This window comes from Fundulus heteroclitus, chromosome 10 (genome assembly GCF_011125445.2).
Source record: "Fundulus heteroclitus isolate FHET01 chromosome 10, MU-UCD_Fhet_4.1, whole genome shotgun sequence".
NCBI classification, from domain to species: Eukaryota; Metazoa; Chordata; class Actinopteri; order Cyprinodontiformes; family Fundulidae; genus Fundulus; species Fundulus heteroclitus.
In genome coordinates, this window is record NC_046370.1 from 11,452,695 (window position 1) to 11,469,116 (window position 16,422).

General features: G+C 40.7%; 1 protein-coding gene across 5 annotated transcripts in view; it reads right to left on the minus strand.

The window, feature by feature from the left end:
- dock1 (dedicator of cytokinesis 1) overlaps positions 1-16,422 on the minus strand; it is a 303,583-nt gene that overhangs the window by 104,039 nt on the left and 183,122 nt on the right. For all 5 annotated transcript variants that reach the window (XM_036142018.1, XM_036142017.1, XM_036142019.1 and 2 more), the window contains 2 exons: positions 8,144-8,245; positions 1,371-1,465 (listed from right to left, as the gene is read on the minus strand). In XM_036142018.1, the coding sequence (XP_035997911.1) occupies positions 1,371-1,465; positions 8,144-8,245 (197 nt within the window). The remainder of the gene's footprint in view (positions 1-1,370; positions 1,466-8,143; positions 8,246-16,422) is intronic.

A 16,422-nucleotide genomic window follows, 5' to 3' on the forward strand; every position in this document is an offset into this window, starting at 1 on the left:
TCTCACCCAGTGAACGCCGGAAATAGACACCAGCAACCCCCGCGACCCTATGAGAGATTAAGTGGGTCAGAAAATAGATGGATGGATGGATGGATGGACTTTAGAACAAAATAAGCCCAAAGTCGCTTATAATAAGCGGACTTGGCAACACTGGTTCTCGCTGGTCGCTCCCGACACAACGTCTGGGCAGAGATTTTTTCTCTTTTCTGTGATTGGTCAGGACTCGGATGGGAACGTTTAATATAGAACAGGTGTAAATGTCTCCCGCATCTGTCAAACTAAACAGTGCAGTCGCCCTGTTCAACTCTACTGGGTTTAAGCGGCCAGACGACACCGCGATTCCCTTCTACTCTTCTACTTTTAGCTGCTCTGAGCCTGCCCTGAGCCAGGCTCCGTCTCGGTACCCTCTCCTCAGCCCACCCCTCAATCCATTCTGCGATGGCGAATAACAATACGGTTCAAGCATTTTGTTGTTCTCCTCTCATCCTACCATCGTGGTGTTCATGTGTTATCTGTCAAATTTGCACAATCTCAGCACGGGTGTGACTTATGTTGGAGTTGGGGGGGGGCAGGGGGGGACTTTCTAGGAGTTTGCCGGCTGTGCTTCTTGTAAAGTATTAATAGACAGAGCCGTGATCTTACCACCCCGACAACAAGAACAACATTTCTCGGTTCTCCCGGACGATGTAGCAAGCTTTAAACCTAATCGGGCATTTTCTCAGAGATCACAGAACTCAATCTAAACTCGCATGCCTGCAGAGAAGAAACATAATGACTGGAGGCCTTCACAGACAAGTTCTGCTGTGTCGCCACGTAACAGTGTGACACGGCAGATTCCCTTACTGCACAAGCCACTTATGAAAAGGAAATCCCTTAAAACACATTTTCTGCTCTAACTTCAGGCGACGAGTACACAAAGAAAAGCTCCTGACTCAGTCCTAAGCTAAACAATACATCTCATCTTATTTTCTTTATTCCCCCCCCCAAAAAATTTTTTAAAGCAGGCAAGTCAACATTAATAAAACACAAAGCTGCAGAGGCACAACAAGCGGCAAAGTACAGAACTGCTGAGACTAAATTTGGAGATTAGCAGATAGCACACTCCAAAGCATTTATAATTCATGCGTTTGTTTGAGGCTGCGCTGACTGCTCATCTGATTGCTACACTGCTGAGGCCTTGTGCCGATATTTGCATGGAGAGAAAAACATTTGGGGGAAAGAAAAAAAAATAAAAATCTCACCCGGTCCCGACCGCCGTTCCTTAGCAACAACAGAGACAGACGTTTTCAAGCAGCGTGACTTTTTTTTTTTTTCTCTCCCCCGCTTCGTGTTTGTGCGAGTGTGCGTTAGTCCAGCAAAATTTCACTTACTTGTTTTGCATCATGTTCATTATGATCCAGTCGGAGGGGTAGACGTTTTTCCCGATGAGATTTTTAAACATGATGAATGTTTCCATTAGGAAATCCTGTGAGAGAGAAAGTTGTTGAATGAAAACCTCCAATAAAAGAGTGATATAAAATGAAGTGGTGAGAGTTTGTGGCAGACAGTCCTCAATAACATTCAGTTTTAAAGAAATATTTACCAACAAACATTTTAATGGATTGTATAATTTGATGTAAGCAAGTGACATTTTCCACATTTTTAGATTATTGATAGATGGGAGTCCTCTCTGCTTTGTATCGGTGTCACTTTTTAAAGTTGCCCTACAGAACATTGCATTGTGCACTTGGTTCTGCACATAAACATTCAGCATGTGTTCAGATATACAGCGGCTCTGTCATCGTTCAGAATAAGTGTTCATATTCACACCAGAAATGTATATTTCTGGTGTGAATATGTGTCCCGTTATGCCCCTAGTCATTTTTATTGGACAAATCACATCTTACAGTACAAAGCATGGTACAATCTGTTAAGGCTCATATTAGTATACACACACACACACACACATACATATATATATATATATATATATATATATACATACATATATATATACATACATATATATATATATATATATATATATATATATATATATATATATATATATATATATATATATATATATATATATATATATATATACTGTACATACACACACACAAACGTCAATCTTTGTGCATGGAATTGGATCAGTACAAGCAGAAAGATTTTGGTTGCGTCTGGCTCTGAAATGTTCATGATACATTATTTTGTACAGCTGAGTTTAATCAGAAATGTTAGGCTTCTGAAAGCTATGTTCACTTCTAGACACTCCTTTTGCATGCATTACAGCATCAGTGCAAGGTGGCATGGAGCCAATCAGCCTTTGGTTCTGCTGAGGTGTAATGAAAGCCCGGGTTGCTTTGATAGCAGCCTTCAGATCATCCGCATTGTTGGGTCTGGTGTCCTGATGCATCTCAATAATCCAGGTAGATTATTACAAGAATGAATTTGGTTAGGTCCTCTGGGCACGTTCTAGTAGCGTCTTTGCAAAGTGAATAAACAAGTTCAAGTGTGACAATCAAACTGATTACTCGCATACAAAAGAGGACTATCAGGCTACCAACTGATTGTTAGTACTCTGGTGGCCGCTTATTGTTCGCTGGGGGCCGAGTCATACTTGCAATAACAGCATTGTAAAAAGGGGGTCAATTGGACCCAGGGACAACCACCCCTGTTTAATGATCTAGTGTCTCATCTTTCTCTTCAAATTTGCTTGACCTGAACTCCATACAGAAACCACAGGGATCCGATCAGGTGAATTTGGTGGCCAATCAACCCCAGTAACACCATGGTCGTTGATTTGGGCACCCCAAACTATCGCCAACCGTGGAAACATAAATGCAAATTTTGCATTTCAAAATGAAACACAGACTTTGGACCATTCAGCAACAGACCAGTTCTCTTTTTCCTCAGCCCAGGTAAGAAGAATTTTGTCTCAGGGTCAGGAGTGGCTGCACACGAGAAATGCAATGGTTGTAGCACCACGTGTCACATTCGACTGGGCATAGTGCTTCTTGATGCGCTGACCCCAGGCTCAGTCCAACCTTTTGACGCTCTCCCATGACGCTCTCCTCTTGAATGAATTGAATCCTCTCAAGACTGCGGTGATCCCTTTTGCTGGTGCACCTTTTCCCAACACTCTGTTTTCCATGAATATGTTTGGATATGGCACCGTTTTTACAACCAAATTATCTAGCAATTACATTTTGTGGCCTACCCTCCTTGTGGAGGGTGTTAATGACCGTCTTCTGGGCATCTGTTAACTAGCAGCCTTCCCTGTGATTGTGCAGGCCATGCTATGGCCATTACACAGCACTTGTACATAATAAATGCTTTTTTTAAATTAATGTTATGTAATATTCTAATTTTCTGAGACAATGAATCCTAGACTTCTATTACCTGCAAGCCATCATCATCATCATCATCATCATTACATAAATAGATGCTTGAAATATTTCACACAAATCTATATATGAGTTTAACAATCTGAAATGAGTGACAAAATGTACTTACAATGTATGATAACTAACAGAATGTAAGCAAACATGAGTTGAATTAAAGTTATTCCCAAAAAGCTAATCTGAGACCTCTTTGTTGCTCTATAACATTCCCAATTCACTGACTGCCACATTTTGTTATTTGTTGGCGAGCAGCAATAGAAAGCTAATCTGGCAGCAGATACTGGAGAAATGCCGCTCTAAGGGCAGGATTATTCCAAGCTAAAATCCAAAATCATTGAGATTTATCCCTACTCCCCCACTATGCGCTGGCTGCAACAAGTCATCCATTCTCCTCAGGCAAGGTCTTTAAGAAATTCAATTTTATACCTTTTACAAGGATTGCAAGCATTTGCAGGTGAATTTCAACAAATAAGAAAATTGGCAAGACGTTGATTCATTTCTATAATTCAGTTCCAAACCTGGAACTCAAATTATGTAAGAAAACAAACAAATATTCTTTACAAACAGTCATCTGTTGCATCTTGAAATGGATTCTTGATCAATAAGTATCATGTTATGCCCAAGCTGTGGCCTCCTCAGTCATGGCAAAGACTGCTTACTTGACAGTTCTCGAGGAGACAATCATTGACGCAAAGTCATGACGAGAAAAAAAAAAAAGCTTCCTTCTCACTAAGCGATCCATCTAAACATATCAATGGAAAGTGGATTAAACGGAAAACGTGTGGTGGAAAAAGCGGCAGGGGTAACTGCCACCTTGAAAGGATTTTGAACCAAAGCCCATTCAAAAGTTTGGGGAGGGACTCAGTAGACATGGACTGCCACTGAAGGAAAGGGAGACAACTAATACACACTGGTTGAATATTATTCTCTAAGGAGGTATGTACATTTTGCATTTCATAGAGCGGCATGGAATCCAAGCTGCTTGAGCGCCAGTGGGAAGTTTCCATAGTCAGGGTGTTTTCCAGCAAACCAGCTGAAGTGCTAAACTGGTGCAAGTGCTTACATGGCACCAATTCTTTCTGTTCATACTGCCACAAGCTCTACCAGTGACAAACTGGTTCTTTCTTGGCTCCAGCATTGACCTGGACCAGTGGAAGGAACTGCATTCATCAAGAGTTGGAGGCTGGTTAATAGAGACTAACAACCAAAACATTGTGACTAGGATGTTTAAACCTCAGTAGTAAGCTTTGCTTTTGAGTTGCTTAATTTACTGAAAAGAGCAAAATCGTTGAGCTTCAATATTAAAAAAAAAAGTTTGACAGGTTCTCAAACAATAGCGACTCTCAACTTCCCACTGTTTAAATGTCACTCAACAAAGATGATAAATAGATCAATGCACAAAAGAGACAATACTTGTTGTTCAATCCACCCCTGAATCAGGTTCTTCTATTTAATACCCTTAGGTGCAAGCACACTTGTACTGGTCAGGAATCAGTTAAACTCTGAGTTAATAAAATAAGCCGGTTATATAGCACACTGTCTGCAGACAACTTAAGTAATGTGATTGGTCTGGTTAAACAGTATATTTCTGCACAGAGATCCTACACTAAAATTCAGAATAAAGCAGTGGAAGGATCAAACATTTAAAGGATGAAATTATTTCAGCGAGGTAATGTTGTGGCATTGAGCTAACTTTTTGGTTAAGGAAAACAGCAAACAGTTGTTTTATAGAATCTGCTGAGATGTGAATCCAGCACCAGCCCTGGTTCGTCATGATAGTTGGTTAGGAGGGGAAAAAAACTTTTGGGATTATTAGAATTTTACAAAACAGCAAAATACTTTTTCCTTCTACTCAACTTTCCTTTATAAAACCCCTAAATTCAAAATCTCTTGTTTGGTTTTATGTACTATTCTAATCTTCTTGATTACGAATTCCCATTAACTCGCAGTCATAATTTTCAAAATGAACAGAAATAAATACTGCTTAAACATTTCTCTCTGTGTAATGAATCTAAACTTGTGAGAGAAAACAAAATGGCATCCGGCGACAGCCTGCATGCTTTCTAACTTCCATGCATCCACTGTTTTCATCTGATCCAAGATCGGGTCGCAGGGACAACAGGTCCAAGAGGAAAACCCAGACATCCAGCAAGTTCTGGGTCTTCACCGGTGTCTACTCCTAGTGGGATGTGCCCGAAAAAAAAACCAAAGGGATGCGCCCAGGGAGTATCCTGATCAGATGCCCAAACTACTGCAACTTTCTAACATATGTTAATCTCACTTTTAACAAGATTGAGAAAATCAATATATCAATATACATATATATAAATAAATCTTTAAAATATATTATATAATCTTTATATTTTAAAGATTTTAAATAAATCTTTAAAATATAAAAAAAGGTATCAATTCTGCTAAGGAATAAATTATGGCATAACCTAATGTAGTTCTGCCTAACACGGCCAAATTGAACACACTATTCACATCAGGTGTACATTATCAAAAACGTAATCTCTCAGCCTTTTGGAGGAGGTTTGCCCTCAAATAGCTCTTTCAATAACAGCTCACGAGTTTGGCAATGGATTTTAAGAGTTCTCAAAAGATTTTACAATCAGCCACTTTACTGTCCAGAAAATTTGTAGTCTTGAAAAAAAAATGTAGTTTTCACGAGGAAAACACTCACAACCGCTAAAAATATAGCCGTAACTGACCATGCAGACAAGTTTGCCTTAGGAGCAGAGCCATATGAACACACAAAATCTAACAAGGAAAGCTTTTATTGTCATCAATTAATTTATCAAAGAAGATTCAATTTAATTAAATTAAAAAAAAGCTCGTTATAGTATTAAAAATGACTAAACAGTTATTTCCCTAACTCAAACAATGTTCCCAATCTGACAATAAAATATGTCTAGATACAGCCTCACCCTACATAGGTCTGAGCTCATCCGCTTTGGCACCAAACTCAGTCTCAATGGATTTTATGGCTGTTAAATATAATTGATTGCCAGATCAATGCTAGGGATTTCGTCCTGCAATCAGCCAGCAGGTTGCCAGTTCAAATCTTTGCTCTGATCATCTCAGTTGTTGTGTCCTTGGGCAAGACATTTCACTCGCCTTGCTTGCCAGTGAAGGTTTAGAAGGCCTGGTGGCGCCGATTGTATGGCAGCCTCGCTTGTGTCAGTCTGCCCCATGGCAGCTGTGGCTACTAACACAACTCACCACCACTGTTGATTATGTTGGTTGATTGAACATTGTTATATATTCAATTTACTGTTTTTGCTGATATACACTATATTGCCAAAAGTATTGGCTGACCCATCCAAATGATAGGAATATGTTCCAATCACTGCCATGGCCACAGGTGTATAAAAATCAAGCACCTAGGCATGCAGACTGTTTTTACAAACATGTGAGAAAGAATGGGCCGCTCCCAGGAGCTCAGTGAATTCCAGCATGGAACTCACTGAGAGATGGGTTTCCACCTCTGCAACAAATCCAAGTCGTGAAATTTCCTCGCTCCTAAATATTCCACAGTCAACTGTCAGCTGTATCGTGAGAAAATGGAAGTGTTTGGGAATGACAGCAACTCAGTCACGAAGTAGTAGGCCACGTAAACTGACAGAACGGGGTCAGCGGATGCTGAAGCACATAGTGCAAAAAGGTTGCCGACTTTCTGCAGAGTCAATCCCTTCAGACTAGCTCAAGAACAGAGAGCTCCATGGAATGGGTTTCCATGGTCGAGCAGCTGCATCCGAGCCATACCTCACCAAGTGAAATGCAAAGCGTTGAATGCAGTGGTGTAAAGCACGCTGCCACTGGACCCCAGAACAGTGGAAAAACGTTGTCTGGAGTGACGAACCACACTTCTCCATCTGTAAATCTGATGGATGAGTCAGGGTTTGACGGTTGCCTCGAGAATGGTACTGGTCTGACTGCATTGTGTAAAGTTTGGTGAAGGGGGGGTTTATGGTGTGGGGTTGTTTTTCAGCAGCTGGGCTTGGCCCCTTAGTTCCAGTGAAATGAACTCAGAATGCTTCCGCAGACCAAGACATTTTGGAGAATTCCATGCTTCCAACTTTTGGAGCTGAACCCTTTCTCTTCCAACATGACTGCGCACCAGTGCACAGAGCAAGGTCCATAAAGACGTGGATGACAGAGTCTGGTGGGGATGCACTTGACTGGCCTCCACAGTATCCTGAGCTCAACCCGACAGAACACCTTTGGGATGAATTAGAGCAGAGACTGAGAGCAAAGTGTTCTCGTCCAACATCAGTACGTGACCTCACAAATGTGCTTCTGGAAGAATGGTCAAAAAATTTCCATAAACACACTCCTAAACCTTAACCTTCTGGACAGCTTTCACAGAAGAGTTGACGCTGTTCTAGCTGCAAAGGGTGGACCTATCGATTAGGAATGGGATGTCACTTCAGCTCATACATCAGTTATGGCAGGTGAGCGAATACTTTTGGCAATACAGTGTGTCTTTACTAAAACAAGGTACATTTTTATTGTTTAACTGCAATGAAATTACTAGTTTTCGGGCATAAAAACTATACATTTGTTTAGGGGTGTTGGATTGATTTGCTAAAATACATTTTCTTTATTCTATTTTTTTATATGAACCTGTTTAAAATACCTACCTTCCATTTTTTAGCAAAAAGCAGAAGGTAAAAAGAGAATTGTTGTTGTTATGTCCAAATGTAGACTGAAATATATTTTAAAAAGGGGCAGATTCATTAACAAGATGTACTCACCACCACGTCACTTCTTATCTTGCCAAAAGTGCTGATCAGATGGGTATAATGATAGTCATCCATCTGTCTCAGGATGGCAGTCATGCAGGCCACAAAGCTCCCCTGGAAACGAGAAGGAAGAGTATTCAATAAACAATCAAGTTTAAATCAAAGAACCTCGGCAGAATGACTCTGTGGCTGTGATTTTGATGGCTTCCGACAAGCTCAGCTGATTGGATCCGACTCCTGAAGCAGACTCGGCCTCCCCCGGTTTGACGAGGTGGGCGACCTCACCTAGTGGGTGATCTCATTAACCTGCTGCCCTCCACTCCTCCGCTCTTTGTCTTCACTGATTGTTATGCCTGTGAGTTCCCGAAAGCTCTGCTTTTGGCTCTGCAGTTCACAGTCCTGGCTGTAAATTTGCAGCCAATGGCTAGGTAAGAGAAACGCCAAAGCGTTGCTGGCTGGCAGAAAACTTGACGCTGTCTGTCTGTCTGTCTGTTGTAACTGCTTTACTGCAGAGCCCTTCCTGACCATTAACATAACAAGATGGAGTGGATGCCGTTTTATGATGAGACACTGTGCTGGAAAATTACATTCATGGGTAATTACTCAAGTGATTTACACAGAGAATCAAGATAATCAGCCACCAAGAGAAAAACAAGAGCAAAACAGAAGCTGAAATAGAAAGCTGGCAAAGAGAGGTTATTTGCTAATAACTTACAAAAGATGTGAAGGCAATTGCAAACTCATAGAAATGAAAGCGAAATATGAGCCACTAAGATTTTTGGCTAACCAGATGTGGGTGCTCTAATTTGAACAGCAGTTCAAAGTTTATACGCCTTTTTAAAAAAAATCAATAGACACATTATGACCAAAACTGAAGTTAGTTAAGATGACCCTGATGAAGAAATAAGACCAAAAACAAAAAAACAAAAAAAAGACTCCGGGTTTTTGTGCCACAATATGTTGTCCATTTCTTGTCTTAAAGGCATACTATGCAACATTTTTCAGTTAATTAATGTGTTCCATACCGTTTTGGATGATTAAATGAGTCATTTCAGGTTGAACAAAGGTTTTCTCGGACGCCCTGGGGGTCTGTGGGGGAAATACCGCACTTGCAATTGCAAGAGCTCACGGCCCGCACACACAAAGGTCTCGCTTTACGGCGAGAACTCCATGTATTTTTGCCCTGCCATTCACTATATGCACGCGCGAAAGCAACAACAAAGAACCGCGTGTTGACGTCAAATTAACATGCAAGCATATCGAGTTTTATTATTATTATTATTAGGTTTTTTTTGGCGAGACGCGGCCGCGGCCGCGGCAGCGGCTGCGGCTTGGCGAGGCGGTGGCGGTAGCGTCTCGTCAACATAAAAAAAAAAATAATAATAATAATAACAAAACTGGCGAGGCGGTGGCGGCCGCGGCCGCGGCCACCGCCTCGCCAAGATAGCGCTGCGGGAAACCCTGATGTTCATACTTTCACTGTGTTAGTCATTGTTTGTACTGCCGTTTTTTTCCACTTTTCGTTGCGTTCGCCTGTCTGCTAAGCTCAAAACAACCGCGCCTGGCTTGCTGGAGAAACCTGAACAGCTGAGCATCTTTATGACAGTGCACTTTTACTTTCGCCCTCTGGGGGGAGCCTCGCTGGAAAATCAACCCCGGTTGCATAGTATACCTTTAAAGCGCTTCCTTATATGCCGTGTTGGCCTGATGTTTGTAGATAAAATATATTTACGCTATTGTTATGCCACCTGGATTTCAACATGAGTGCATAATGTTTTAAACCGTTATGTTTAAGTTGTTTATTTTGAACTAAAAGAGGAAGTAGTTTTTCAGTCAAGGTGTTGTGCTGAAAGAGTCGACCAGAAGGACTGAGCGAGGATCTGGCTGCATTTAACGCCGTTCGTCTTGAAATCAGGGATTTCAGTAGTTTACTAAAACCTATTACCTACTGCAGCTAGTCGATCTATAGAACTGGTAAGGTAAAAAACACACCTACTTCTGTGGATAAAGTTACAGCTAACCTGAACAAATAACATGGAAGATAAATGCAAGGTGAACTAGTAGGTCAAAAGTAATATTGAACTGATTTACCTAAATTATTTTGGATAATTCTGATTTATTTCATTGTGATTCATACAATAGTCCTAAACTTAATTTAAGAAAAGATTGCTGAAACAACTTCAATATATGCATTTTAGGGAGGTATCCATCCATAAACGACATTTTAAAAAGAAAAAATTACTTTTACACAGTCGACAACAAACTAATATTTTAAGAGTCTTATCAGCTATGTTTGCTAGTTTATTTTTTTCTTTTCTGTTACCAACAAGTTCTAATTGGAAGAAAATTAACCCATAACAATATGCAACGTTAGCTTTCTGTTTTAAACCAATACAAAGAAGAATGGCAGTGAATCTCAAAGTTTTTAGAATTAACACATAACAGAGGTGTTACAGCAGAGGTGCGACATATTCATCTGCTCTTACATAATGGCCTTGCTTGGAGAGACCAAACCTGTGAAATATCCAGCATCCCCCGCCCAACAGAGAGTTCACCACACTATCCTGGTGTGATAGCACCGTGGGTCATCATTAAATTTAGAATAAATTTGTCCTTCACCAAAACTACGACTGAGGCTAATCTGGAGAAGGACTAAAGTGTTAAAAGTGAGGGCTGACAGTAAATTTATCATGGAACTGATGTAACGTGACAGCTTAATGATACTTAGTATCTAGGCGTTCGGTTCGGCTGGGGACGTCTAGTTAAGCTGTAACTCCAACTGACCCATGTTCCAGAGCATAAAAAACCCCAAGAAAAAACCTCTATAGAACATAAACAATTTCGTTTTCTTCTAACTAGTGGATTCTATCTGCTTGGCTGATGGAATAACGTTAATAAAACACAAAATCCATGAATGCAATCTCTGTAATAGCCCACTGCATTAATTCATTATGTTTGTTTCCTTCACATTTCCTGATGCCACATAATGCAAAAGACCGCTTCCCTTCCCTTTCTGTAATGCATCGCAGAAATGTGAGTGAGTCATGTGAAATTAATACAGAAGTGTTTTCCTGTGAAAGAGCAGAGAGGCTCTTTCATCAATGAGGGCATGTGCGCCTCGGTTAGCCTCAGCTCTTTAGCACTGAAAGCTAAGAGAGAAATTCAAAGTAGCCCAAAGATGACTGCGCAAAGTAAGCAGGCGAAGGAGGAAAACGAAAAGTTTTAAACCTCCACACTGAAGAACAAAAGTTGAATGTATTTATTCCCATACAGACGGAAAGGCCTGCGTTACCAAGGGCGGCTGGATTTTTCAGCAAGAGCAGTGTACTCACAGGCTTGGCAGTCACTTTATTAATAAAAGAAGCAGAGGGCTTTAAAGAAGGCAACAATCTTCAGAAGGCATTGACTTGGAGCCTTCTGCAGCATCTCCCCCGACCATGCCAAAAGAGACAGGCCAGATCAGCTGGGGCATATCCCACATTTGTTCATTCCCTGTATCTCTTTAGCTGTGAATGAATCCTCAAGATAAAACGCCCTCTGCAAACTTTACACGCTATAAGCCTTAGCGTGGGACTTGCCAAACGGCTCCAAGGCAGAATATACAGCACTGTAAGCCCCTTGAGCTGGCTCCCAGATTTCAATCAAGAGCTCCAACAGAGGAATGCTGTACCTGCAGCTATGAACAGGTGAATGTTTTCCCTGAAAAGCGACATTAGCCTGTATTTCGCTCCATCTCTCCGCCTATCAGCTATGAAGGAAAGCATCCCCATTGCATGATGGAACTATCTCCATCTTTCACTGTGGGGATGGCAACTTGTGGGCACTGTTACTTTTCCATAAAAGCTGCACAATATATTTAATTGTTTTTCCATCATTGTAATATCAATCAGTACAGTATTAATCACTAAGGATTGCATAGGCGCAATGATTTGTTGGAAATGGTGTTTCATGTACGATAACCTTAATTCGATTTAACATGATCCAAAAATACTTTATCAACCCCAAAGGGAACTTAAATGTCGTTATAAATCATATTACAGAGTTTCTTCAAAGAGTTGTTCTAGCGGGTGACGGCGGGGGGCCGGAAGGATCTCCTGCAGCGGCCAGTCGTTTTTTATTTTGCGTATTAGACTGAAATAGGCAGAATACTTAAGCATGGCAGTTTTTGGATTTCAATGTCCAAAACCATTTTTAAAAGCATGTGTTGTTTTGCCTCTATCACATACAATCTAAATAAAATACAATGGAATTTGTGTTGTGACATGATGTGAAAATGGTCTAGAGGCATGAATACTTTTGCAAAGCAGTGATCTCATTGCACTAAGATCAGCTGATTCTGGAGTAAATAGAGGTGATGGATCATGCAAACACTTTTTTTTTTGTTGTTCAAGGGCAGTATTATAAAGAATAAGTTTCTGAAATCTGTATTTAGATTCTTTTTTTTTTTTATTGCACATTTCAGACCTAAATATAAAACCTAAACTTGTGCCACCTGAGCTGTTCAGGAGGTACAGCAAGAAACAGAGATACGAGATCTGGCTGCAAATGGAAACATTCAGGTCTCCAGCCCAGTTTAGCAATGTTATACTCTTTGCACTCGTCTCACCTTCTGTGTGGGTCTATTAAATTGACAAGCTGTGTTTGGAGTAAACCAGAAGCTCTCCAAGGCCAGCCAGAGCTCTCATGGCTCATCTCTCCACTTTCCTCACTGGAATGACACCAGTAGTGTTACCATGACAACTCTTTCATTTTATACGGGGGAGTTAAAGGATGGAAGGTAGGTCAAATTAAGCTGTCTTGAGGAGGAAAAAAGAAAAAGATTTGGAGATAGAACAAAATATTCTTTCAAGAGTGTCTATCAATTACGTCTTTGATGCATTTATGAGGACATATGAGAGGACGGTTGCTGGAAAAAAAAAACTTTCCTGTCTGACCTAATGACTCACCAGCTGTTTTTAAACTGAGCCAGAGTTAACTCACATGATCGACCAGCATCTTTCTAGTTGTGATACAAGTTCCCAGCAATGCCTCAAGATTAAATTTACTTATTTCACACCATAGTTGTTTTCTCAAGTTTTGCTTTTGCTGTTACAAATCCCAAATGTAGAAACTTAGAAGAGGCAATCCCTGTCAGCTTGCCTACTGGAGGCTTTAATGCTGAAACCAAACATTCACCAGACATAGAGAAAACTCTGCTGTGGAGAGGTGCAAGGTCAGATGTCAACCCTCTGTCTGCTGTGCAGAGACTCTCTCGTTCTTGGATTCCTCCTGGCAGCAGTTGAGGCCATGGAGAGGGAGTCTACAGATGCGAGAGCCTATCAATGTAGGGGAGAGGTTCATTCGAGGTCTAGCGGAGCCTTCTGCAGCTTGTATCCAAGAAGACGGTGGAAGTGAGATACAGCCAAGGCGAGTGGAGAGGAAGCTCATAGCTGCGTTCAAATTCAGGTGCTGCATCCTTCAAAGACCGCATCTGTAGGACAATTACGTCCCAGCGAGGTTCACGGCCCACGATATCCCATGATTCATAGTGGGCAGAGAAGAGTGGCGAAAACGGATTAGTTTGATGAGATATTTTCAAGATGCTTTCAGGAGAGCATGTACCTGTGTAAAACTCAAATATCTGCCTTGTTTATGAAGACATTGATTAATTGCAAAAGTGCTACCACATTTTCTAAAATATTCATTCCCACATCCCTGACAGCCATCTCGCCTCGCCAGCTGTCAGCTGAGTGGGCGGTTGAGGCTCGCTGTAGCCAGAAACTGGGTACTGCTGGACTCCCGACACCTCGTTTTTCAAACTCCCGCTGCTGTCGCTACTAAGTGAAAGGCGCAACACGGATTGGTCATTTGAGCCATTTGAGATTTTTCAATCATCTTTCTATTATCATGAACCTGTCTGCATGTCCTCCTCTGACCTCTGGCATCAACAGGGTATCCTGCTCAATGGATATTTTCGTCTTTTTGCTAAATATTAGTTAAATCCAAACTATGAAAATCCAAGTAGACCAGACATTTCTGAAATACTCAGACTAGCAGGTTAACACCAACAGCCATGTTATGCTCAAAGACATTAATCTGCTAGCTGGTGACAAGCTGATTCACCACTTCTGACTAAAATTTTATTTGCATTTTATTTTACAATAAACATACACATGGTAAGAGCAGTTGTGATATTCCATCATCAGAGCCACAATGATTACGTACATTTTGAATTAAAGTATCCCGAGAGTGCAGCCTTGAGGAACCCCATGCATGATCTTTGTATACTGAAATTTCTAATCATTACCAAATAATGTCCCAGTCTGATAAGTGAGATCTGAGCCAATTTAGCACAGCACCACAGAATTTACTCTGCCTTTCCGGTGTTTCAACCACTGTTCTTTGGTAAACTTTCAAACACAGAAGTTTCAGCTGAATCTCTGTAAAGGTTAGCATAATCTAAAACAGTGCTGTAGTGTGAGTAAAACCTGACTGGAAAGAACTGAAGATAATTTGTCCCCCGTATGAGATATTCTAATATTCACATGCAGTCAAAATGTTTATTTTAATATTCTTTTCTAAATAGTGTAATGATAAAAACCGTTGTAATTGAGTGATTTACAAGATAAGCAGTAGAAAAATAGTAACTGTTTATCTCAGACTCAAAGGTCACAAAACCCATTAACATATCACTGTGATGAAGCCGCAAAAGATCTACTGTTCTTTCTGTAGATAAACAACAGAGGAAGCTTTGCTCCCGATATCAATCACTGGGTCTAGGAGCTGTAGATTTCCCAAACCTAGACTCGATATCCATCTTATGCTCGAGGGCAAATGAAACAGAATTTCAGTGGAAATGAAAAATCTGTGATTAGAGGGCAAAGCCAGATGCATCATAAGCTGCTATCAAGCTTGCGTCTGCCTTATAATTCATCTCACTTCAGGACCTGACAGAGAAGAAGGGGGAAAAAAATGATGTTTGCTCGAGCTGGGAAGGGCTTTAGCATTAGCAGATCGTTGTTTTAGGCCTTTAATTAAGCCAGTGAGGAAATGGCATGCCAGTCTGTAGTGAGCCGTGTCCTGAGCCTCCACATATCTCTGGAGACGAAAATGCCAGCAAGGGAGCAGCGAGAATGAAGAGAAAGAGGGTTTGATGACCAACCGCATTCTAAATGTCTTATTTTTCTATTATTACTCTCAGTCTGACTTAGTGGGCAGATGCATTCAAAGGAAATTACATGTGCAGACAATGTTTTACAAGTGTGCCATATCTGAAGTGCAGATGGAGGCTTTCCTTCTACAAATACATGAATTGTGCACTGGAATGTCATAAAAGAAAAAGAAACCTTAGGGGGGAAAGCTCCAAGCAGTTTACAAAAAATGTAAAAATGCTTCCATGATGAGATTGTTAACGGCGCAATAAATCATCCTCAAAAGCAGCATCAAAACTGCATCAAATGGGGTAAAGGGTGAAAAAAAATAATACTTTTATTTAAAAACAAGAACCGTTTGTCGAATAGCTAAACATGCAAACCAAACAACTCCTTTTCCTCCGGTGCAAAATGCTAAATATCTTCATAAAAATGCAGCAAACTCTAAAGTTGGTTGTGTACTGTTCAGATACAGTGGTGTAACAAAGCAGTTACTTGAGGTTCGACACAACAAAAATCTGATTTGCTGCAGTCACTTTAACGGACAGGCAGATTGTTTCAAGCAATTCAACAGATCCACTTCAATAAATACCGGCCAAGTCCATTTCTCTGCTTAATAACTAATGCTTGATTGGTATGTGGTTATTGATGTGTACATTTCTTTTTCGTAACAGTTTATTCAATTTGTAGACACATTTAGACCATAGTTATTGACCTATACAATTCTCTCAAGCTCCAGTACATCCATCCATTCTGTCACCCAGATTGGACACTGGTCAGTAACTCATTTTCACCCTCCACCCCTCTCTTGGTGCTGATGATGCAACTTTTCTGTGACGTGAAAGTGTCCTTAGTTCAGTAGCACACTCTGAGTTTGCTATAAGTTAATGTCCTTAAATATATTTTGTGGTGTACTTGGAGTCTCTAAGAATGCAGAAAATGGGGATTCAGTGTCTCCAGGTGCTGTGTAGATATCTTTATATTTTGCTTGGTCATATTTTTTCAATCCTTTCAGTTTTCTCTGTTCTCTCTTATGTTTTTTGAACAATTATGTCACAGTATTTGCTGCAGAGCTGCTAAACAAGGTCATGGACTTCCGGCTTACCAATTTCGCGAAACCAACATTTTTATGTTTTTCGCCGCGATTGTGTAGTCCCAGCT